The 25,103-nt window shown below is 54.8% G+C and overlaps 1 protein-coding gene across 13 annotated transcripts in view; it reads right to left on the reverse strand.

Moving 5' to 3' along the window:
- TRAK1 (trafficking kinesin protein 1) overlaps positions 1-25,103 on the reverse strand; it is a 193,291-nt gene that overhangs the window by 8,964 nt on the left and 159,224 nt on the right. For 6 of the 13 annotated variants that reach the window (XM_070050990.1, XM_070050991.1, XM_051851807.2 and 3 more), the window contains 10 exons: positions 22,146-22,246; positions 21,303-21,411; positions 20,978-21,056; positions 19,262-19,392; positions 18,187-18,261; positions 17,524-17,661; positions 15,126-15,202; positions 13,362-13,598; positions 12,446-12,759; positions 6,510-6,857 (listed from right to left, as the gene is read on the reverse strand). In XM_070050990.1, the coding sequence (XP_069907091.1) occupies positions 6,510-6,857; positions 12,446-12,759; positions 13,362-13,598; positions 15,126-15,202; positions 17,524-17,661; positions 18,187-18,261; positions 19,262-19,392; positions 20,978-21,056; positions 21,303-21,411; positions 22,146-22,246 (1,609 nt within the window). The remainder of the gene's footprint in view (positions 1-6,509; positions 6,858-12,445; positions 12,760-13,361; positions 13,599-15,125; positions 15,203-17,523; positions 17,662-18,186; positions 18,262-19,261; positions 19,393-20,977; positions 21,057-21,302; positions 21,412-22,145; positions 22,247-25,103) is intronic. The other 7 variants (XM_051851809.2, XM_051851819.2, XM_070050993.1 and 4 more) reach the window with 2 other exon arrangements.

Consider the following 25,103-nt stretch of genomic DNA (forward strand, 5'->3'; position numbering starts at 1 on the left):
TGGGATGCAGTGAGCGTCTTCCTCCTTCCTTCCCTCTACTCGTCTCGGGCAGTGGCCAACTTGTGAAAATGAAACACTCCTGCCCTTTTAAAACTTTTATTTTTGCCTTTTTTTTTTTCACTTGAGGATGTGTGAAGCTGCTGTCACAGGACTTGGATTGGCTTGGCAAGTTCTTATAAATTCACGAACAACACACACACACACAATTTCAGCGTTTGTCCCCGCATAAACAGCAAGCCGCAAGACAGGCCAGCAAAAACAAACCTCCTGGGAATTTAAAACCACTGTCGACCCAGCTGGAAAGTGTGGTGTGAATCGGGCCGTAAGGACATCAACCTGTGGGTTTTTAAAATTTCAGCCTCCTGGCCGGCGCTGCAGATCAATAGGCTAATCCTCCACCTGCGGCGCTGGCACCCCAGGTTCTAGTCCCGGTTGGGGCGCCGGATTCTGTCCCGGTTGCCCCTCTTCCAGGCCAGCTCTCTGCTGTGGCCAGGGAGTGCAGTGGAGGATGGCCCAAGTGCTTGGGCCCTGCACCCCATGGGAGACCAGGAGAAGTACCTGGCTCTGGGCTTCGGATCAGCACGATGCGCCGGCCACAGCGCACCGGCCGCAGCGGCCATTGGAGGGTGAACCAATGGCAAAAAGGAAGACCTTTCTCTCTGTCTCTCACTATCCACTCTGCCTGTCAAATAAATAAATAAATAAATAAATAAATAAATAAATTCCGCCTCTAACGACCTCACTGCCTGCTGCTCATGGCGGAGGATGGAGGATGGAGAATGCTCTTGCCTGTGAACTCTGGGAGCAAGGGCTGCCTTTCCACTCCCCAGCAGAAGGCTGAACCCAACGCTTTCCAATCCTTCCTTAAAGACTCTTTTTTTCTGCCTTATCTAGCCGTGCCCCTAACTTTTTCTGGGATTAAAAAAACATCGGGGGTGGGGGGAGGGGCTGCACTGTGGTATAGTGGGTTAAGCATCTGCCTGCGGTGCCCGCATCCCATATGGGTGATGGTTCGAATCCCAACTGCTCCAGCTCCCTGCTGATGGCCTGGGAAAGCAGTAGAAGATGGCTCAAGGGCTTGAGCCCCTGCCCCAACGCGGGAGACCCAGAAGAAGCTCCTGGCTTTGGATCAGCCCAGCTGTGGCTGTTGTGGCCCTTTGGAGAGTGAACCAGTGGATGGAAGACCTCTCTCTCTGTCTCTTCCTCTCTCTGTCTGTAACTCTGCCTCTCAAGTAAATAAATACATCTTAAAAAAAAATTCCAGGATGAGTACAATTGGAGAAGGCTCCGTGGCACTTCTGTTTGCCCCAGGACGTGCCGCGAGGGCACCTACTGTGCCAAGGATTCCTGTGGCTCTGACAAGTGTTTTGCTTTCGGGGAGGGGCAGAGAGAATCAAACACACTTTTCAGAGTTAGCAGAGCAGCTGCGGGCTGTTTCTTTTCCTCTTGCATGAAAGCGAGTTGAGACCAGAAAGCTTGTATAAATCCAAGAGGGCACTCTTTAAGCCCTTGGTTTCAGGCTTCCCCGGGGCCCTGTAACCATTTTCGTCTGCTCCTTAAAATGTTTCTGGAACACAGGCCTTGTCTGGCCCTGCCGCTCTCTGGAGACCCCAGGACCGTCTAGTGATCAGACACCTCGGGCCAGCAGGGCCCCGGGGGTTCCGATCTCACAGACTGTGAGCCCCATCAGAAGAGCTGGCTGCTGCACGACTCATTTGCGGTTGCTGCAAAATTTCAAAGCCTGCTTTCTGACACCGAGCTGTCTGCCTGCGCTGTGTCTGCAGCATGGCATTTGAAAGACAAACAATTCCACAGCGCCATGTACACTGGGTCAGAAATCCCCTCCAGTGGCCACAGCTTATCTTGGTGAACAGAGAGAATTTTTTTTTTTTTTTTTTTTTTGGAATGCTATTAAAAAGTCCAAAGGGGGAAAATGCAAAACATTTCTTTGGATCCTTTGGATATCAACAAAGCAAGACCTCCTGCACTCTGTCCACTTGTCCCTCCTTCTGGGGCAGATACTGCTGGGCATGGGCGGCTGGCCTGGCTGGGACTCCTCCCAGCTCCTGCTTTCCAGGCTGGTCCCACAGGGCATGCCCCCAGTGCCGCTCCGCCTGGCAGTGCGGGGTCCAGCTCCTCCGAGCCTCAGCAACTGTGTGTTCCCTCAAGGGTGCCACACACCCACCCTAGAAAAGAGCCCAGCACAGATGCCAAAGCCTCAGCAATTCACGCGCGTGCGGGGTGGGGGTGGGGGGCTCCTGTGGCTTTCAGAGGTGAGGATGCCATAGAGACACGGCAGTGGACAGGCAGGCTTTGTTCTGGAACCGTGAGCGGAGTTGACTCTGCTGTTTGCTTTGGCAGAGTTGGTTCTCTGGTTCTTGGTTTATTTTTCCACTTCTGGGTTGCAGCTGGTTCATTTTGAGCTGGTTTAACACAATGCTAATAGAGGAGCCCAAGGGCTTCCTTAGTTAGCATCCCCTGAAACAGGTGGGTATGAGCCTGTGTCCACTCTGTCCACTCCGACCTATCACTCCTACAGAATCCAGGCTGGAAGCAAAGCGCTCCCATTAGCGGGAACTCACAACTCTCTCGGTGGAGACATCGGAAGGCATTTCCCTACATCCCAGGGTCTGTGGACAGGTATACCAAACTTCCTTCCAGCTCCACAGGGCTCCTGGGTCAACCTTCCCTCACAATCCCATCTGGACCCCGCCTCTGTGCTGTGCAGTGGGACTGGGAGGGAGACAGGACACAGGCTGCAGTGGCTTTATTCCAGTTGGCCCCTGCCTTGAGATGAAGCTGCAAAATGGTGGTTTCCAGAACCTTCCGTCTACCTCCTTCCCAACACCAGCTCTTTTTCCCTTCCATCATTCAAGAATTGCTCCTGGACTGAACCTCAATCTATGTAGATAAAGAAGTGACCTGGGGCTGGTGCTGTGGTGCAGCAGGTTAATCCTCCGCCTGTGGCACTGGCATCCCATATGGGTGCTAGTTCAAATCCCGGCTGCTCCTCTTCCAATGCAGCTCTCTGCTGATGGCCAGGGATAGCAGTAGAAGATGGCCTAAGTGCTTGGGCCCCTGCACTTACGTGGGAGACCCAGAGGAGACTCCTGGCTTCGGATTGGCCCAGTTCTGGCTGTTGCGGCCACTTGGGGAATGAACAAGTGGATGGAAGACCGTTCTTTCCCTCTCACTGTCTATAACTCTACCTCTCAAATAAATAAATAAAATCTTTAAAAAAGTGATCTAAGGAGCTGGCTCTTGGCTCCTGCCTCTAGTGACACAGGTGCTGCCCAGTTAGGGGATTTCTCTGGGGGTACTTTTGACCCAAAAGTGTGATTTTTGTCCTCTACACTGACCCTAAATAGGAGCCAGCTCCCTTGCAGAGCCACTGTCTGATAAGAAGCCGTGGTTGGGGCCTGTGCCATGGCTCACTTGGTTAATCCTCTGCCTGTGGCGCCGGGTTCTAGTCCCGGTTGCTCCATCTTCCAGTCCAGCTCTCTGCTGTGGCCCGGGAGGGCAGTGGAGGATGGCCCAAGTGCTTGGGCCCTGCACCCGCATGGGAGACCAGGAGGAGGGACCTGGCTCCTGTCTTTGGATCGGCGTGGTGCACCGGCCATAGCAGCCATTTGGGGAGTGAACCCGCGGAAGGAAGACCTTTCTCTCTGTCTCTCTCTCTCTAATAACTCTACCCATCAAATAAATAATAAAAAAAATTTTTTTAAAAAAAGAAGCTGTGGTCTGCTAGAATCAGTTTTCAGGTATTTCTGCCACATGCAGTGGTCTCCATGAGAGAGCACTAAACAGACTGCTCTTTAATTTCATTATTGGTGTTCATTCATCCCACCTCTTTCTCACCCTTAAGGATCCAGGCGTCCAAAATAATTCCAAATAATTCCAGCATTTCCCCCTACCAACTAGAAGACAGAATTCTCACAGGACATGACAATGACTGCTTCTGCTAGCGTGTGCTCCGTCTAGGAATCCAAACGCAAGGCAGGTCACTGAAATAAAGTAAAACTGTAACCTAAGAATTGTTTTAAAATCCATTTTAATCATCTAAATTAATTACAGCACAACAACAGAAAATCAGCCTTTTAAGACACGGGATTATCAAAATCAGTGAATGATGCTTCAAACAGTACATGAAAATCAGGCAGAGACTCAGAGCTCAACACTTCTCCATGGGATGCCAGAAGTGCCTACTACACAGTCTCACCCACCTCCTCCCATCATGCCAGTCACCGGCTAACCGTCTTCCAATGGCTTCCCCCTACTGACTCTTCCCACGCACAGGGTAGCTCCTGGGACTGTACCATTGGGCAACAGAAAGGCCCAAGCACTGAAGACCAGACCAAGGGGAGGGGCAGTCCGTGACTGTACACCAAGGGCCATGTCTGGTCTCCAGGGTGACCTACTTGATGCTTACATTCCAAGCATCAAAATGGTTCTGTCATTCCCAGGAGGGAAAAAACACAAAACCCAGCCCGATCACTGCACACACTTTCCATCTGCATCGGACCTTGAGTCGCATGCAAGACCCAAAACCCACATGTTGAAGATCAGCCCCTTACTAAACGCCCCTCGGCAGCCTAGAGAATGCCATCTCCATCACACGCCCCTCCCCCGAGCCCTTCTACGGCTGCCGCTGTCAACATGCCTCTCTGCACATGAGGCTGCTGGGCTGAATTTGCTGCTGGTGGGGTTGCGAGAGAACCGCGTGTTAAGGAAAAGCAGCCTTGACTTGAGCTCTCCAAAGTGGTCCCCTCCCCGCCCTCGGCTCCTCCAATGAGAATTCTCTGTTGGCCTGATGAGCACCGGTTCTTCAGTGTTAATTCCCAAGCTGCACCTCACGGTGCTTCTTGGACCTTCCAGGGTTCTCTTCCTGTCCTACCCCTGAGGCTGCAAGGTGGGCGTCACACTGGCCACGATGCCCACCCTTTCAGCCACAAGAGCCTGCCAGACACCATGCTCCTGTCCCTGGCCTCCCTTCCAGATGGACAACAAAGGGGCTGTAAACCCGCAGCTGCTCGCCCTTTCTGGAGTGCGCAGACAGGGAAGTGTAAACAGTTTAACGGGTTTAACCTGGTAAATTAACTACCTTAAAAAAACATCTCAAATCATAAACCCGTGTGCTGAACAAACTCTTTCCACTGGGTGATTCCCCTAAAGTTTATGTCAAAGAAAAGCCAGTAGCACATCCACGTTCCTCGACCACAGCTGTCTGAAATCGGCCAGGGGGACTGGGGTCACCAGCAAGGTGGGCAAGGTGTGTGGTTTGGAGCAAGCAGCGGCCATGCTACCCACAGCCCAGCCGGTTCCCTGAGCATCAGGTCTTCGTCCCAGCGGCCGCTGTGGGCTGGACCACTCTGCAAACTCATGGTCACAGCTCTAGTGCTTGTGGGGATAGGGCACGGGGTCAGCCCCATGTCTTTTCAAGATTCTTGTAGCACCCTCTCTCGGGAAGAGCCTCATGGCACGGGCTAGGGCTCAGGAGGCTGTGGAGTATTCTTAACAAACTTGTCAACAACCCGCTGGTGGGAATAGAGCAGTGCACACCCCTGTGCTGCAGGCCGGAAAGGGAGGAAGCTGACCTGTGGAGTGTTGTCTGAGGCCTGAGCATTCCCTGGGCCTCTTTCTATTTGGATGGAGGTCAGGGATTGTCTGGGTCACCTGCTAGCAGACCCAGTGCTGGTCACTGCCCTAACACTGCCCAGCTCAACTCAGATAGGTTTGGAACTCACCAGGGGTCTTGAGAATCTGCCCCTTTGGCCGGCGCCATGGCTCACTAGGCTAATCCTCCGCCTTGCGGCGCCGGCACACCGGGTTCTAGTCCCGGTCAGGGCGCCGGATTCTGTCCCGGTTGCCCCTCTTCCAGGCCAGCCCTCTGCTGTGGCCAGGGAGTGCAGTGGAGGATGGCCCAAGTGCTTGGGCCCTGCACCCCATGGGAGACCAAGAGAAGCACCTGGCTCCTGCCATTGGATCAGTGCGGTGCGCCGGCCGCGGCAGCCATTGGAGGGTGAACCAACAGCAAAGGAAGACCTTTCTCTCTCTCTCTCTCTCTCTCTCTCACTGTCCACTCTGTCAAAAAAAAAAAAAAAAAAAAGAGAATCTGCCCCTTAGATGGGGGTGGGGTCGGGGTTGGGAAGAAGGGCACTGGTGTTCTCAGGGGACCCCGATAATCCACTTCTTTTTAGCAGCCTTTCCTGCACCCTGCACCTCCCCGCTTCGGAGCCCTGTGAGGCCATGCACCTCCAAGATGGGCAGGGAGCTACACCCATCTGTTACAAAAGAGAGGCATCGGATTCTGTGTTAAAAAAAAAAAAAAAGAAAACAGAACAAAACAGAGCCGCACGACGGGAATGCCTTTCGTGGTCACCCACAGAGACGAGCGGAAGCCACAGACAGAGAGCCGCTACGGATGGTGCTCGGGACAGACGTGAGAATGGCCCAGAACTGCGCCTCCGGGGAAGGTGCCAGGTTTACAGGACGGACGGCAGTGCCCTCACCAGACCCCTCCTCCTCCTCCTCCTCCTCCTCGGCCGCTGGCGGCTCCTGCATCTCCTCTGGGGAAGCCTGAGGCCGGCTCGGGTAACTTCTGCTGCCTGAGACAGTCACGCGTGCTCGGAACGTCTCACCTGAGGTCTCTGGGTGCTGCACTGGCGTGGAGGTAGCTAGGCCCGGGGGAGAAATGTGGTCACCTGTGTCGTCTTCTTCGAAGTCGTTAAGGCAGTACACTTCGTCTAGGTCAACGTCCAGCGTCCGGAAGCCCTTGGTGACTACACCGGGCCGGGGGTCCAAGATGCCCCCCAGGTGAGGCTGTGCCAATTGCTGCCAGTGGTGGAGAGTGGCAGAACCTGGCGGGAGAAGAGGGAGAGAGGGAGGGGGACAGGGAGAAGAGAGGGTTAGGCTGGGGGCTGAGGACAGCGGCTGTTACCACCCTCACAGTGCTGGCGGGAACCCCGGCAGGGCCTGAGCCCACACAGGTGGACTATGGGGGAGGGGCCCCTGGCAGAGCTGCCTCGGCTCTTCGCATTAAGGAACGGCAGCTGGTGCTCTACCATGCCCGGAAGGGGCACCAAGGTAAGGAATTAACAATTAATCTCTTTAAGAAAGTAAAATGAACGCCATAGATTATACCGAGGATGTTTGGCAACAGTGTCTTTTATTTTTCATTAACTAACGTCAACCCCCAAATTCAACACATTTTCATCTCATAAAACAGGAGAGGGAAAAACAGCAAGGCAGGTACACGGGGTGGGCGTGGGCCACGGCTCCCAACTCTGTGCATGGAATACACACTGCTGGCAACGGGGAACACCTAAGTTCTGGCAGAACCTGAGACTCTGCCCAACCGACCCGTGGTCACCCAAGGGAGCAGAGCAGGAAGCACCCAGACCTCAGCGGAAGGTGACCGCTGTCCCCTTTGACTCAGGCGTTCTGGATTCTACCGAGCCACCTGAAGAGGCTGCAGGGCGAGGCAGAGGGAATCGGGGTAAGGACGTGTGACTTCACAACACAGAGGCGGCCACACAGACATCCAAAGCCCAGGACCCCATCTGCCTGGTGACACCAGACCCCGGGACTCAGATGACACCGTGAGCTCTGTGGCAGCCGCAGAGTGTGTCCCCAAGGCAAGCTGTTGGCACCAGCAAACATCCTTCCAGACTTCCCTGGGAGCACCGGGGATGACAGGTACCAGCCACCTGGGGAGTCAGGGACCAGGCGGGAGGTTGGGGTGGGAGGAAGACAGCAGTGCAGGCCCCCGCTGTGCCCGGTGACCTCCCCACCTGCAAACACCACTAGCAAGGGACTTCTGGGTCACTCTCAGGCAGAGGGTCTCGAAAAGATTTTGTCAACGGGCAATTTCAAATGCATTTAAAAGAAAGCAAGAATTGTACACACCGCCAATGCATGTCTAAAGTAGTCCTGGACACCTGCCTCGAGGCCTGTCCTGGTTTCCAGTGGGTACAGGTGCACCAGCACCCTGCCTAACCTGCACCCACTGAATCTAAACACACAGTGCTTAATGCCAAAAAGATAAAGAGGTGACTATAATCAAACAGGGTATCCCACACCCAGTGGCAAGAGCAGTTCATTCTCAACCTAAGAGGACTCTGCACCCCCGGGCCCCAGGGAACATTTTGCTTCGTGGTCACAGGTGTGGAGGAACAGACGCTAATGGCATCAGTGGGCAGAGGCCAGGGGTGCTATCAAACACCCCCACAAGCACAGCACAGCCCCCATACCAGCCCCTGCCCCAAACGTCAGTGGTGCCAAGGTTGACAACTCACACTCTGGAGTTGTGGTTCCTGATTCTCAGATCCTTCTGGAATCTGAAGGAAGTTGCAGATCCTTTCCCCAGAGAGTGCTTGTGTGCCAGCAGCACTAGGCAGACACAACCAGGTCTTTGTGGAACTGGGGAAACCACCGGGTGGGCTCTCGGTGCCAGGGGCCAGAGCGTTGTTGCTTTACAAGGCTGCTGGCCCACGTCCAGGCACTCCTGTATGGCAATGAACTCTCTCTTCAAAACCAACCGAGGAAGTAATACTACCTACACTTCACAGGAGGCTCCCTGGAGTGCGCTAACTTTCTCAAGTTGCTGAATTAGCACTGGTGTTGCCAGGGTTCAGAGACAGAGGCCAAATTCAGTAATCTCAGGCAGATCCCCGGCTGCCCTCAAATCCACAGGGCTGAGGACAAGGACACCAGGATTCTAGCCAAGAGCCCAGACCAAGGAAGCAGCCGTGGCTGGCCCCCAGGGTCAGCAGCACAACTCTCAGGAGGGCGTCCTGGGGCCCCAGCAAGCAACACACGCATACTCCTGCTGGTGGGAGTTCCCGGCCACCCCAGAAGTTCTGCACTCATGCTTCAGATGGAGATGGAGACCCACCCATGTGCTCAGCGGCTGCATACTTCTGGTGATCAACCAGCACCCAGGGACACTGTTATTAAACAAGCCACTTGGGGGGTGGTGTTTTAAAGGATGATGATGGCCACATTACCACTACTTTTGGGAGGTCAAGAGAAGGGCAGGCAAGACACAGGAAGGTGAAGAAGCAGAGCAAAGAAATGCCAAACATTTCTGAAACAGGTGCAAGATGATTATGACCCACTGGGGGAAGAGTCCACACAGGCAGGAGGTCTGGGCCCTGACAAGAGGCCCAAAGGCCCCCGAGTCCTCCACCAGTTCACTGGGTCCCCCCCATCTCCCATGGACTTCTCCAGAGAGAAGTGGGCCACGGAAGGTCTGATGACTGGAGCTAAGGAGGCACGCAGTGCACAGATAACACATCTGCAGCTTTCAAATCCAATGGGGGGAGGTTGTCGCACCAAGAAAATAGTCCAAGGCTTGGCCTCCCCCTGGTGGACACTCAGCTCAGCACACACTGCACCTGCAGGGCGCCACGCCCCCTGCTCAGCTCAGCACGTGCTGCACCTGCAGAAAGGCGTGGGGTCTCCTGCATTCCTGGAAGCTGCACAGCGCGAGGATGGGTCCTGCTTGGACCTGTACCCCACGCCCTGGGCATTCCTGCCTCGCGAGGGTCTACGTTTACAGCTTATTTCATTTTCACGATGGCTCTGCCGGCTCCACTTTACAGATGTGGAAACTAAGCCAGGAGAGGTACAGGAGCTTGCCAGAGGCTGCGGGGTTGGTAAGTGAGACGACTTGGGGGCAAAACCAAGGCTGGCTGCAGCGTCTGCTCCCTTAACCACACGCGCTTCCCTTGACACTAGAGGGCGTACGAGTGAGACGTCCACGTGGCCCGCGCCTTACTGAGAGCCACGGTTGGTGTGCTCACGGCTCCTCTTCCCCAGCCTCTACTTGTCAAACACCAAGTGGGACAACCACTGTACTCTCAGCTGTCTCTCTCTCTCTCTCTCTCTCTCTCTATTTAACCAGTTCAACTAAGACCTGTCCACTCCTCCCACCTACATGGCATTGAGGCTGGGGCTAAGGTCAGAGACAAGGAAGGAAAGGCCTCTTGGTGTTCCTGGTTAGCACCAAGGTAGAGTTCTATGGGGTCAGGGCACAGAGAGTGGGGAAACCCTAATGACAGTCACTGCCCCTTGCCTTCTGCCTGCTTTCCTCCCAACATTTCCACTGAAATGTTGCATCACCAAAAGGGGAGAACACTGGGGTTTCAATGTCAGAAGGAAACCTACTGGCCCGTGTGCGGTTAGAAGTGCACACGGGTCCCTAATTGCACAGTAGCCTATTCGAAATACCAACTGGATTCCAACGAAAAGACGAGCAAAACAGGGAAATACCGCCCGCCTCTGTCTGTTCAATGCAGACATCTGAATTGCTTGTTCTGCAAACTCCTAAGGTCAGATGAAGAGACAAGAGAGCTAGCATTTCTTAAACACCCAGCTTGGCCGGTCTTGGCTGACACAATAAGCAGATGGTAAGAGTAATTAAACAGGTAAGGGAGACAGAGATGTTAGACACAGATTGGCTCTCTGCAGGGATCCCAGCTGACAGTCCCCAGGGGCCTCACCCCAGGTACCTTTACCTGGGCTGCTAGAGAATGGGGTGGGAGCAGGGCGGGGTGTGATGGAAGAGGAGGATGCAGGAACAGGACCCCGGAACGGTCAGTTGACACTTGCAGGCCTGCACTGCTGCAATGCCTGCCAGTCTCGAATGAACAAGCTTTTACCAAGCACCTGCTGGGTGCCTGGCATGATACGAAACACGTTCCATTTACTCCTCCCCAGAATCTTGTCTGACAGCTGTGAGTCGGCCTCACAACAGACTTTACGGGGCTCAAAAGGTGCAGTGGTGCAGCCAGCAACCACGGGCCAGGGCTGCCGAGAGCCCACGGTTGGGCGGGCTTCCATGTCAGCACCCCGCCTTGTCATGACACACGCAGTGACCTACACCAACGAACTAGGGTGGAGGCGTGGGAGAGCCGTATTTCACACTGCTGAGGAGTCGAGAGAACTACAAAACGGAGCCCAGGGGATCCGTATCGTGAGGCTGTGTTGCAGGCCCCGTGATAACACACGACTTGTGAACGGTAGTGGCTTAGCCTCCTGGGGCGCCGAGAACCACACGTGAAAGGCGTCTTGCACATCTAACAGGATTTCCTCTCACTCTATTAACTTATCACAGAAACACTGCCACTGAGGTTACCCGGGTAAAAGGAAGAAAGATGAGTCGGTCAAACAAATTAAAAAAAAAAAAAAACCTCTTCCTGTCATGTGCTCGGAAAATGAAATAAAACACGAATTCTTAGGGGATCTGACCAAGCGCACAAACACGGAAAGCACACGAGGTTGAGATGAGAAGGTCCAATGGGCTCTGAGAGACAAGGGAAGAAAAAGAAAAGAAAGGCAGAAAGGAAAAATTGCAGAAATGGAAGATTTTATTGAAAGAAAAACAGACACAGCCGTGGATCAGAAAACAATCGCCAAGCTTACAAATGGGATAAACAATTTAAAAAGAGTCATCCCTTCCCTGTTACCTAGGAAGGACTAAAAAAAAAAAAAAAAACAGTCATGAAAACAGAGTAGTGGCCGGACCTGTTCCTTCGAAGAACAGGGCACCCGGGCAGGTCTTTGGTGTTTAAGCAGCACCACCTGGTCTCCCAGTGCACATCCCAGCAGGGGACAAGGCTGCCTCCAAGGAGACAAGCCCGTGTGACACCTCTCAGGCACGGTGCCAAGATACACATGCAATGCAGAAGTAATGCAACTGCAGCTTTAAAACCTCATGGGGCAGGGGGTGAGATTAGACGGAGGAGAGTTTTTTCAAAGCCAGAAAATACAGTCCTACAGAAATTCCGGTTTGGCTTTGCGTGGGAAATGTAACAGAAAATAGAGAATTCTAAACACCTTTTCAAGCTCCCATGGGTTTCCAAAGGAAAGGAGGAAAAACCAAAAACTGCAAAACACTTGGGGGTGGTGGTGGTGGTGGTGGTGGTGGTGGTGGTGGTCTTGGCAGGGTAGCAGGAGGTCAAGGCTTCATATTTCATAACGCAAAAATGAAAGCAAAAAAAAAAAAAAGAAAAGAAAAGAAAAAAATGTAAGGAAGGTGGCGAGTTTTCCCGCTAGTCTGATCATCTGCAGAGCCCCCGACACTTGCAAGGGGGCCGTCCCTAGGAAAGTATAGCTCCAAGGCTTGGCCTCCGCCTGGTAGGCACTCAGCGGGGGGCACTTGCTGCACCTGCACAGCGCCACGCCCCCTTCACGTGATGCACCAATCAGAACGCGGGAGCCCACGAATCACAGCTCCCTAACCCAGGGGCCGAAGTGCGGAGCCCCTGCCCTGCCCACGGCCCCAGGCCTGACCCTCACAGGAACTCGAACCAGCAGCGCGGGTGGCTGTCGCGGAAGAAGAACGAGTAGGTGCTACAGAGGGGGCCCGCGGCCGGGTGGTGCATCAGCGACCACAGGGAGTCGCCCAGGAGGACGGAGAGGGACCGAGGCCCGCTGCGGTCACCTTCCAGCGGCTTCACGATCTGCAGCTTCTCCGGCAGGTACGAGCGACTGCTGAACGACATGCCCGAGAAGCCCGTGAGCTCCGAGAAGCGCGAGTGCGCGCCCAGGGACATGATGCTGTCGGTGGGCGTCAGCGAGCCGCTACGCAACTCGCCCTTCTCCGCCAGCTCCCGGAGCTTCCGCTCCTGCTCCTCCTCGAAGAATCTTCTCTCCGACAGGTAGTTCTCCCGGCGCAGCGACAGCCGCCTCAGCGCCGTCTCCAGGTCGTGGGAGCCCGGCGTGCCCGGCGTGCCCGGCTTCTTAGTGCGCTGGTCTCTGCGGGGAGATACGACACGGGGCGGCGGTGAGCGCGCGGCGTCCAGCAGGGGGCGCCAGAGACCGCCATGGCGCAAACAGGTGCCTACCCAGAACACTTGGGCGGGCTTGGGGTGCTCGGTTTATTTTATTCTGGGGCAAAGACGGGTAAGGGGCAGTGCCTAGGCTCCCTGCACCCATCCATCCTGCCAAACCACACCAGAGACGGGGTCGTCCTCAGTCTAGCAACCTCCAAGCCACAAAGAGGCTCACAAAAGCAACCAGGCTGTGGCCTAACAGTGTTGATTAGGAGGAAAAAAATATATACACAAATACACCCGCACACATATATACACATACACTCATTCAGCCTCCCTTTCGGTGGTTTACAGAAAAGCAGGCTTCAGCCATCATCCCGTTCCACCCCTTCAAGCTGGTTAAGAAATCGGAATCACCACCAGGCATGACTGAGCAGGTCGGCCAGTGGAATGGCTCCGGAGCACTGGAAGGCTTGCATTTATCAGGTGACCCCCATGCACTTGCCCCCGAAAGTGACCCGTGTGCTGTCCACACTCCCTCCCCTCTCCCCAAGACAGGACGCCGGGGGCGCCTGGCTTGCTCACCCCAGCTCGGCTGCCTCGGTCTCCAGGATGATGCTGTTGGTCTTGTTGTCAAGGGTGACGCTGCCGACGTCACTGCCGTAGAAGCTGGACCGGGGGGTGCTGACGCAGCTGGACAGCAGGGAGTTGATGGCCGAGGACTGGTTGGAGCCGGGGATGTTCATGGGGGAAGGGGTCAGAGACCTCTGCTTGACCACTTGGTTGATGCTTCTCACCGTCTCGAAGACTCGCTTCTGGTGTCTGGGGAAGAGGCACGATGACGTCCATGATTGAGCAGGGGCCGGGCTGACGTGGGAATTCAGATGACTGGCTGAGAGGCCAGCAAGGCAGCCGCCCCATGACTGGCCCCCAGGGAGCCTGCTCCCCTGTGCCTTCCGTCACTGCCTTTGTGGTGCAGAACACTCACTAAACCCACGACTGCAACCCATGTGCAGTGCAGAGCAATGCGATGTTCATGCAACTCCTAAAAGTGCTGCTAGCAGGAATGACACTGCTTCTCACATCCCTAAAGCTTGGCCTGCAAATAAAAATGCTTAGCCCCTACTTTGCTCTCCCAGCTAGCTTTTTTTCATGATATCCATGGGAAAGCTCCATGCACGCTCCGCGGCACTTAACAAATAGTTGCAGAACAGTATGTGTCGATTCTCCATGTACCTGAAAAAGCAAAGCTTAAACTTCTCCTAGTAGACAATATAAATACCAGGTTCGCCATTTCTGAGACTCAGCGGAACCACCCTTTTGAGGTTAATTTGTTCTCTTTTAAGGAGAAAGGGCTGTTTCCACAATGGCTGCTTCCTTCAAGGCTACAGATCTGCCATGGCTCACCTGGACACCTGTCACTCCTGAGTCCTGTCTACGGAGTTTGGGTACAGAGCAAACATGATGGAACCTGGTCCACAAGTTTCTTATCAACACCTTGGGGCAGGCTGTGTGCAAGATCTGAATGAAGTTATAGGAAGAGAGATGGAGACGCTGCTAGCCCAGGGTGTACCCAGAAAGGAAGCGGAAGCCTTGCTCATCAGCCCTGAAAGAGCCCTCTGTTTTCATGCTGTTTCCTTCACCGCTGTTTTCCTTTTCTTAGCAGATGTTAAAGATCAGTGGGGCCAGTGTTGGGGCACAGCAGGTAAAGCCACCAGCTGCAATGCTAGCATCTCCTATCAGAGTGTTGGTTCAAGTCCTCACAGTGACTTCCACTCCAGCTTGTTGCTAATGTGCCTGGGAAGGCAACGGAAGACGGCATGGCCCAGTTGCCTGGGCCCAGCCATCAGTGTGGGAAACCCGATGAGTTCCTGGCTCCTGGCTTTGTCTTGGCCCAGTCCGGGCCACGGCAGGCATTTGAGGAGTAAACCAGAGAATGGAAGCGCGCTCTCTCTGTCTCTCTCTTCCTTCCCTCATCCCTCCCTCTCTCTCCTTCATCACTCTTTGAATTAAATTAAATAAAATAAGTGCTGTTTTCTGCCAAAAAAAAAAGTGCAGTTGTGTGAAGACAGAGCTGGTATTCAGAGATGGGAACCCCGTGTCCCTCCTGGCTCAGCTCTCCGGAGGTTCATAATGTATCTGCAAGACCTCACACAAGGAGCGGGGAGCGGGGGGCGGGGGGTGGGGGGCCGGCTGCCAGCCTTGCTCTATGCCTGTTTCCCTTAACCTGGCCCGGGAGGGACTGCGGTCGGCACTGCGGGGGTCCAAGGCTCCGACACTGCTGGGTTTGACCACAGGGCACAGGGCGGTCTCGGGGAGCTCAGGGTTAGAAAAACCGTGCAGCCGTACGTGATGTCGGGAGACTCCGGCTCTTCCAACTGCAGCTCCTTGCGCATGGTGCCCTCGATCTCTGCTGCCAAGGAGTCCTGGGAAAAGCCAGAAGACACAGGGAGTGAGTGGCGACCCCAGAGCTGTGCCTCTGAGAGGGGCATGCAGGCTGGGGAGCCACTCCCCGCCTCCCGGCTACCCATAAGGTGAGGTCCCCTCCCTGCTGACTAGCCATCCACCTGCTCATCGCGCTGAGCAGTTTCGTCCCGTGGAATCCTGCACTGCCTCCCCCACAGACCCCAAACAGCCGGGTCCTTGCCAGTTTTCTGAACGGTTCCCTCATTTCTCTCTCTGGGGAGGTCATGAGCTTTGGCTGCTCACGTCCCAGTGGGCCAGGCCCCAGGATTAGACTCCGCCTTCTGCACAGCCATACTCCTCTCTCTGAGACAGAGCCTAACACGCAAGCCCTGCCTCCCGCGGAACTGAGGCAGTCAGGTGCCCCCAGAAACGCACCTGCTGAGCACCAGAGCTGAACACCCACGGAGCACAACCTAAAGGGAAGGGCTACATCCGAGGTAACCCAGAGAATTTCCCGGGATGGTGCCGTCGTCCTCTGTCCGCAATGTCCCGTGTGGGAGCCACTCGCCACGGCTGGCTGCAGAAGCCCTGGAGCCGTGCTGGCCAGCGTGACTGTGGGACTGGCTTCTTCACTCTACTTCATTCTAAATGATGTAAGCTGACATGGCTGCAGGTGGCCAGTGGCTGGCCAGCAGGCAGGGTACGGGGACTGCACACTACCCGTCTGCCCATCAGGCATGAGCACCGGGAACACAGCTGAGCCACGGCGGCTCCTCCCTGTTTTACTCAGCAATTTCAAGGGCGGGGAGCAGGAGAGCCTTAGAAAAGCAGCTGCCATCGTCAGACTGCTCTGAATGCCTTTGTGGGTAACGCGTCTTAAAATCCCCACCTTCAGAAAGGAGGAAAGGCTAATAAAGGCTTTATCTCGGCAAACAGGAAAGCTGAGAAGCCCTCCGGAAGAAGCGGACATGCAGACTTTCAATTGGCCTTTTCTCACGTGAGGGTTTGGTTCTCAAAGACAGATTTGTCCTTGACAATGAGAAACACAGCAGAGTGAAGAAGGCCCCAGGAGCTCGCTGCATGCCAGTGAGAAGCCAGCAAGGGAGGAAGGCAGGTCAGCAGAGCCTGCCAGGATGCCCGGGCCAGACTGGGAGCCAAGGGTCCTCGGTGCAGGCGGGGATAGAAGGGAGGCGGGGAATGTTCTCTGCGGCTTTCCCTGGGGTGGCCGCTTATGTGATGCGTCCCTCTCTGTGGCTCCCCTTCAGTGTCAGTCAAGTTTCTTAGAGAGACAGAAGATGCTCCAGCCTGACTTCGAGGTGTGACAGCAAAGAAGAAAAAGAGATGACGACGAGCAGTCTGGGCTGCGAGGACAGGGTGCATCAGGGCTCAGAGACGGGACGCGGATGGATCTGGACAGGATTTTGCCAGCATGTATGCAGTCACCCACTCTATCTCATTTCGGGGAGCTTCTCCCAAAAGCTCTTCACTCCTCACAATTGGTATCCATGAAACCACAGAGACAGAGCCTGACTATAAAGGAGTTCTTGGTTGTTTGTCCTTCTGGCCATCTGGCCATCATCCATCCATCTATCTACTACCCACCCATGCATCTGTCAATCATCCATATCTACCAATCCTTCTACCCAGCATCCATCCACCCACCCAAATGCAGAATCTATTAAACGTAGTACCTGCCACACACCTGTGATACCGAGTATTACAGAGAGGGAGGGAAGAAAATCACAAAGCAGCCATGGACCCCATCTGGTCTGAGCGCAGAGGAAGCGGGCAAGCTCATTCACCTCTAACCAAATGCTACAGGGTAGGGGGTGGTGAACCGGGGGTTCAGCCCTGTGTTGCAGGTTAACTGCCTAGAACATTCCCTTCTCAACTACATTCCCTTAAAGCCCAAGCTTGAAACAATCAGGACAAGGCTGCCGAAGCAAGACTGTGGGGAAAGCATATAACAAGCATAAAACATCTGGCCCGTGGGCAGTGCGAGGCCAACACCATCCTTTGGTCTGGCCCTGCCAAGGCAACTGCAGGCAGCACACGGAATTCCCTAATTCTGCAGCAGGCTGAGTTTTAAGCTGATTCTGTGTGGCCTGTGAGTGATGTTAAAGATACCCACACGGCACCTGGCAGAGAAGAGGTTCCCCACCCACGAAGGATGGGAAGTAAGCGACCTGACTGCCACGGGTGATTACAAAGCCACCGGCTGGGTGCATGTGCCCAGGCACTGGACCCAGATCCACACAGGATCTGAAGACCCAACCGCAGAGGTCAGGATGGTGGACGCGGCCGTGCCCCGGCGAGGAGCCCCGGCGCCCAGCTGGCTCACCATGGGGAAGAGGCCCAGCGAGTGGTAGCGGCGGGACGTGGTGTTGGGCATGGTCTTGTTCCGGAGGTTCTTCAGCTCCTCCTGAGCCTCGTGCAGCATCTCCATGCACTCTGCATACTTGTCCTCCAGCTCACGCAGCTGCGGGGACCAGGGAGGACGCAGTGAGCAAGGCACGAGCCCCCGGGCCTGCGAGACAGCAGCGATCTAACTGGGTCCCCCTCCCCCTGCCCGGGGAACAGGCCGCCCCGTGGGTGCCCAGGGCTGGCTTCTCCTGGGGGCGAGCTCACAGACTCAGAAATCCCCCGCAATATACGGACAATGGGGTACGGAGTCAACAACAGCTGTGCGTGGAAGAGAAAGCAAAGCAGCATCAGCGTATCCAGGGCTGAAACCGTGTCCTTGAACCTGGCAGTGTGCGCGCTGTGGGGACAGTGACAGGGGCAGCCTGTGCAGGCCAGGCCCTGGGCAGGAAGAGAGCCCAGCATCCCGCGTGGGCACAGAACCAACCATAGTGCAGCTGGGAATTACGTTACGAGTCAGACGGAATGAAATGCAGTGTTAAAATGGTCAAAATGGATCTGCCGAACGCCCGCCCACCTAGGGAGTCTGTGATGCACCTGCTCGGAACCGGGGTCCCTGCAGAAAGCAGAAAGGGCCCCTCACCTCGGCTGTGAGCTGCCGCTGGGCGTCCTTTGCAGCCCCTAGGTGCTGGACCAACTCCTCATTTTCCACCGCACACTAAACCATGACAAAGAGAAATCACTCGCTCTTCTAGGAAAGAAACTTAGGTAAGCCCGACTTGACCTGATCCGTTAGAATTACCACCGATCTCCTCTTGTCTACCATGCAATGTCTATCCCACTCTGGGGTAAAATTTTGTGTGATGTGATTTTTGACGGCCAAGTCTTCCCTACGCCCCTGCTCATTCTCTGCAGCCCACCCTCCACCCCCGAAATAACAGCTTGTTCTCCAGAAGCGTCTCATCTCCCACTTATAGCACAGGCCCAGCAGGGGTCACTAAACTGCTTGGAACAGCTCCAGCTTCAATCTAAAGGGGACCTGGCTCTACTGCAGAAAGAACCAGGAGGGCCCGGTGCTGTGGTGCAGTGGATTAATGCCCTGGCCTGAAGCGCTGGCATCCCAGCTGCTCTTCTTCCCATCCAGCTCTCTGCTATGGCCTGGGAAAGCAGTAGAGGATGGCCCAAGTCCTTGGGCCCCTGCACCTGCATTGGAGACCTGGAAGAAGCTCCTGGCTCTTGGCTTCGGATCGGTGCAGTTCCAGCCATTGCAGGAGTGAACGATCAGATGGAAGACCTCTCTCTGTCTCCCCTCTGTCTGCCTCTCCTCTCTCTGGGTAACTCTGACTTTCAAATAAATAAATCTTTTTAAAAAATTAAAACATTAAAAAAAAAAAAAAAGAATGAACCAGGGATGCTAAGCAAAAGCAGAAACACTAAGCCAGATGATTCCTAAGTCAAGGTCCCAAACTCCACGTCCACAGCTCCTTTCTTAATGGAATCTATTCATCTGTAGGTTATGCACAGGAGACAGGGGTCCTCAGTAAGACCCCGTGCCAATTCAGGCCAGCCAAGTTCATCTTACTGAGTCCACAATGCTTTTCCCCCAAAACAGCAGTGCAAATGCCCAAGACACGTAACTGTCTTCTAGAATAGTAACTGCCCCTTCTGATCTCAGCATGGCCACTGCGGCACTGGCCAGGGAAGCGGAGACCACTTACAGCTTTCGCCTTTTTCTGTAAATCGACGATCTGTGACAGCAGGTGTGTGATCTCCTCCTGCTGGCGGGCGGCGTCCTCGGTCTTCTTGGCCAACTCCTCCGAGATGCTTGCGATCTGGGCATTGGCGTCCCCTTGGCCAAAGAGAGGACGATAACAAGTGTGAGTCAAAAACCACACAGGTTGGGGCCTGGCACTGCGGCGTGGCAGGTAATCTACTTGTAATGCCGGCATCCCAATAGTTCATGTACAGCTGCCTTACTTCCCACCAGCTCCCCTGCGAGTGGCCTGGGAAAAGCAGCAGAGGATGGCCCAAGTGCTTGGGTCCCTGCACCCACGTGGGAGACCTGGGTCCTGGCTTAGCCTGGCTGTCGCACTCTAGGGAGTGAACCAATGGATGGAAGATTCTCTCTCTCTCTCTCTTTCTCTCTCTCTCCTTCTTTCTAGCTTCTAACTCTGTATTTCAAATAAATAAATCCATCTGTATTCAAAAAAAAGAAGCCCATTCAGGCAGATCCACACAGGCTGGCTTCTCTGTGGCTTGCCCAGGAAAAACCATCACTCTGAGAGAGTAACAGGAGTGGAGGAAGTGCGTGAAGAAGGAACTCACGGTGACCAAGCAACGTGGGCTCTTCAGGGAAGGCACCCAGCTATCACTCTCAGGCATGAGGAGGGAGCCGTCTCCCCAGGGAGAATGAGGCAGGTCCCAGGAGTCAGCTAGGCGGTGCCACACTACCCCTGGAGGCACCTGGCTGAGCCCTAAGACTTCACACAAGAACGAATCCATGTAGCTAAGAGGAGGCAGGAGGAACTCCTGCTGAGCCCTGCTGGGGGAAGCAGCGACCACTGGTGCAGTCCCCCGGGTGCCCCCCCACTCAGAGCCAGAACTCTGCAGTGGATCTGAATGTGGGGTGGGTTTCACTTGCTTGGTGCTTTTGCTGAAACACAACATAATGAGTCGGCCCTTTTGTCCTAACTTGCAGGCTTCTAACAGAGACAGCACAGGGGAAAAAGGAGCTTATTTGAAAAGCTGAGGTCTCAGACCTCGACTTTTATAGATCAAATTCTGAGCAAGCGTTTTTCCCTACCTCCTCCACATGCTAATAAGTCCAGAATTAAAATTAAGCATCCATCTCAGCAAGAAATTAAGATCCTGGGTGGCTGACACCCAGCCTCCAGTCCACAATGTGAGAAGGGGTGGGTGCACCACATGAGGCCAAGGGAGGCAGCCTCTCATCTTAGGAAAACCACAGCAGAGCTGCAGAGTGGCAGGGAGAGCGCCATTTTCCAAGGGTGATGAGCGGGCACCATGGCGGCAGGTGCTAGGGAGTAGAAAGTGGGGTAGGGCAGGAGTATAAAGTAGGTAGGGAGGGAGTATAAAGTAGAGTAGGGCGGGAGTAGAAAGTGGGATAAGGCGGGAGCAGAAAGTGGGGTGAGGAGGGAGTAGAAAGTGTGATAGGGAGGGAATACAAAGTATGGTAAGAGGGAGTAGAAGGGGTAAGGAGGGAGTAGAAAGTGGGGTGGGGTGGGAGTAAAGTGGGGTGGGGTGGGAGTAAAGTGGGGTAGGGTGGGCAGGGAAGGAGTAGAAAGTGGCATGGGCGGGAGTAGAAAGTGGCGTGGGGCTGGAGTAAAGTGGGGTAGGGTGGGTGGGTAGGCAGGAGTAGAAAGGGACGTGGGCGGGAGTAGAAAGGGGTGCGGGCGGGAGGGCCCGGCGCGTACTCAGCTCCTTCACGCAGTCATTGACCAGCTGCTGCTCCTTCTCTTCGTAGGTGATGGTCTCTGTCTTCAGCTGGCAGGCCTGCGGACACGACTCAGGTCAGAGCCCAGCACTCCCACCAGGACAGGTGGGGCGGGCCAGGGCTGAGGCGTGCAGCATGGGCTACCCTGTGTCTGGGAGGCCAGCCTTCAGCACCTCCCCCACTATCACACACCCACCAAGTGCAGCTAGTTGATCTGAATGCCCAGACGCCACCTCCGTGGATGGCACGGGCACCAGGGCTACCCTGGCCCGGGGCGGCAGAGCGGGGCCGGGGCTGCGCGTCACCTCGGATCGCAGCACGACGTTCTCCTCTTCCAGGTCCTTGAGCTTCTTTTGCAGGGAATCCAGGTGGAAGTAGTTCTGTACGGAGGAGGAGGACTCGTTCCTCTTCAGCCTGGGGAGGGAGCCAGCTCACAGTGTGGGGACAGACAGGGGCCTCCCAGTCCCTGGCCAGCCTCCGGGAGCTGCAGATGGGCCGCTGCAAGGCAGTGACCCAGGAAGGCTGTGCTCCACCCCCAGGAAGCCAGCGCCATCCCAAGCCTCTGTCCACAACACGCCCTGGCCCCATTGCCTTGGGATTCGGAGGAATCGGTCCCATCTAAAGGCCGCACAACTCCCGGATGCTTGTTCCATACTCTGCGTGTGTAACTCAACTGGTGCTCATCCACCCTACAACCTCAGTGCTACTAGCAACTCTGACAAATGAGGAAATAAGCACAGAGGGGTTAAGGGATGTGGCCTGGGGCACACAGCCAGCAAGGCACACAGATAAGCTCTGAACTGAGGTCGTGGGGGGAGACAACACACACTAGGACCGGTCACGGCCCCTCTGGCTCCAGGGCCCTACATTCCCTCCAGCAGCACTGCCCACCCTGTCACCCGCGCACCTGCCAGGGCACGTCAACTTCAGCTCGCAAACAAGCAAAATGGCTCAGCGAGATGAAAACTTAAAAAACCCATCCTCCCACGCTCCCCTCCAACAGTACGATGCATCCTTGTGAGGCCCCTGCAGATGCTTGGTCTACAGAGGGCGACAGCAGTGCTGCTGCGGGCAGCCCCGCCTAGGGGGCTCCCAGAATGTCACCAGCCGACCCCAGACCCTCAGGAGCAAGCCCTCGGCTGACTTACGGAGTGGAGCAAACAGACTCGGGCTCACTCTCCTCGGCGGCGCTGGTGTAGAACTGGAGCAGCTCATCCTTCATGGACAGCTCATGCCGGAGCTGAGACACCTGCGGAACCGGGCCCAGGGTTTGCTTCCTGGGAGGGCAGCGGCGACCCACTCACGCTGGGGAACGGACTGCTCAGCGAGGGTTGAGTTTGATCCCCGAGAGGGGGCAAATGCAATGCTAACTGCTTGGCACGAATCTTCCTATCTACATTTGTTATTGTTATTATTATTTTTGGGATAGAGAAGAAAGGGGACCACAAGGCTCTAGATGAGAACGCGAACGGCTTTTGGAAGTAGCCAGATCAGACAGCCAAAGGGCCAGAGCAATGGGTCATGGGAGCAAACGGAAGGCAAGGTCATGGTCTTCTGCAAGAGCCAACTCCCACCTTGGGACAGGATCCTGGTGAGGCCGCTACACCCAGTGCACCAACCCCTGACTTGGGAAAACCACACAGCCCCACCCTGTGACTAAGGCACTGCCACAGGGCTCCTGGCTAAGTGTGGCCAGACCTGACTCTGCAGTCCACAGTCTCTGGGGAGGATTTTCAGACTGAGGAAGCAGAGTGGCAGCCACCGGGAACGGGCTGTGTGGGTTACTGCTGGGACAGTCGCGTGCACCACATCGAAGAGTACTCCAGGTGTTGGGATACACAACCTCGTGCTGCAAACATGGTCGTGGCTGTGCAGCACTCGTGACTGACGGCTATGGATCAAGTGCTGTACATGAGAACTGCCATTGTTTTCCTTCCTTCTCGTTTCTGATTTGATGTGGGGTCTCTGGTTTACTGTGATTCCCTACGCGACACGGGGAAGCCAATTTTATGTGCATCCAGGCTATGGCTTCACCACCCAGGCTGACAACTGAATGATGGGCCGGGGGGGGGGGGGGGGGCGGGCGGGGAACCTGTGAGAGTGAAATTCCAGGGAAAAGGGTGCTGTGTGTGAGGTGGGGGAGGCTCAGGCAAGGACAGTGATGTGAAGAGGTCAATGGGCGACCACTTCCTGGGTGACAGGTCCTCTGCACAGGAGGGGCCAGCCGGAGCCGGTGTGCTTTCTCCAGGGGTCACCCCGGAAGGCAGGACTCAGGTCCTGATGCCAGGGCTGGGAACACGGGACACAGCACCATCTCACCTGATTGTCTTCTAAAGAAAGCCTGAGGTCCTACGGCGACAGCCGGCCTTTATCACGCAAGGGCACTTCAAAACGGTGTGTGGAGAAAGGCAGGCTGGGTGTTTGCTCTAGTGCTTACGATGCTGCCTGGGGTGCCCGCACCCCACCTCAGAGTGCCCGTGTTCAGGTCCCCACTACACTCCCAACTCCAGCTTCCTGCTCATGCACAGCCTGGGTGGCAGCAGGTGATGGCTCCGGTACCTGAGATCCCGCCACCCCGGGGGAGACCTGGAGTGAGTTTCTGGTTCCTGGCTTTGGCCTGGCCCAGCTCCAGCTGTTGAGAGTATTTGGGGAGTGAGATAGGAGATCTCTCTGTGTCCCTCTGTCTTTCTCTGCCTTTCAAGTAAAATAAATAAAGCACTTTTTACCTTTAATAAAGTTCATGGAAAAACATTATTGAAAGTACATTTTGGTGCACAAAATTTTGAAACCTATGCATTTTTTCTAATATATATCATGCATGAACTTTCTGAACAATACTCACTGACACAAATTTCAAAATCTTTTGCATCAAAATAAACTTATCTTTATTTATTTAAAAAAATTGTTTATTTATTTGAAAGTCAGAGTTACAAAGAGAGAGGCAGAGAGAGTGTTGGTTCACTCCCCAGATGGTTGCAACAGCAAAGGCAGGGCCAGAACAAAGCCAGCAGCTAGGAGCTTCTTCTGGGTCTCCCCCATGGGTTCAGGGGCCCAGGGACTTGAGCTGTCTTCTGCTGCCTTCCCAGGCACATTAGCAGGGAGCTGGATAGGAAGTGGAGCAGCCAGGACATGATGTAGCAGGCAGTGGCTTTATCCACTACGCCACAGCACCAGCCCCTTTAATACACTTTTCTATGCAATGCACTGGGAGTAGCTTTAATTAGGCAAACTATCGATAGATCTCAGGGACATGAATTAGGGGGTCCTCTCCCGCTTTTCTGATTTAGAAAAGAACGCACGAGAAGGAAGCAGAGTCCTCATGGCCACAATGCACTGGGAAGAGAATGCTCAGGGTGACAGAAAGGCAGATCCTGGCTGTGCGCTTCTAACCCTTGTTCTCCCAACTCACTCTGCAGCCTCCCTGCTCCTGTCCACAGCACGACCCTTCCAGAAAAAGCAGCCCCTTTCAGATCAGCCTCACCACTGATATCCACCAGCCGAGATCTGCATCATGAAAATAATCATTGGGGCTGGTGCTGTGGCATACCATGAGGCACCAGCATCCCACAGTGGCGCCGGTTCAAGTCCCAGCTGCTCTACTTCCAATCCAGCTCCCTACTAATGCACTTGGGAAAGCAGTGGACGATGGTCCAAGTGCTTGGGCTCCTGAGCCCATGTGGGAGACCCAGAAGAAGCTCCTGGATCCTGGCTTTGGCCTGGCCCAGCCCCCACCATTGCATCCATTTGGGGAGAGAACCAGCGGATGGAAGATCCATCTCCTCCCTCTCTCTCTCTATACCCCAACTCTGCCTTTTAAATAAATAAAATAAATTAAAAAATAAAATAACTATGTTTCTATCATTTAAAAAGGCTATTTTTGGTCTTGTTTCATACACATGAAATTCCTCCATAATCATGAATGCGACTCGCCTTCCACAGCAGCAAGAGCCGGTCCTCCAGAAAGCCACCTTCTGCAGGCGCCCCGTCCACGAGGCTCAGGAACCCCCTGCTTACTGCTGCTGTCTCAGCCCGTGTGCCCTTTCACCCTGTGTGGAGGCTCTCTGTCAACCACGTGGTTAGCGCGTGGACTCTGGGCAGACGGTGGC

The sequence above is a fragment of the Oryctolagus cuniculus genome, chromosome 10 (assembly GCF_964237555.1).
Source record: "Oryctolagus cuniculus chromosome 10, mOryCun1.1, whole genome shotgun sequence".
Lineage (NCBI taxonomy): Eukaryota > Metazoa > Chordata > Mammalia > Lagomorpha > Leporidae > Oryctolagus > Oryctolagus cuniculus.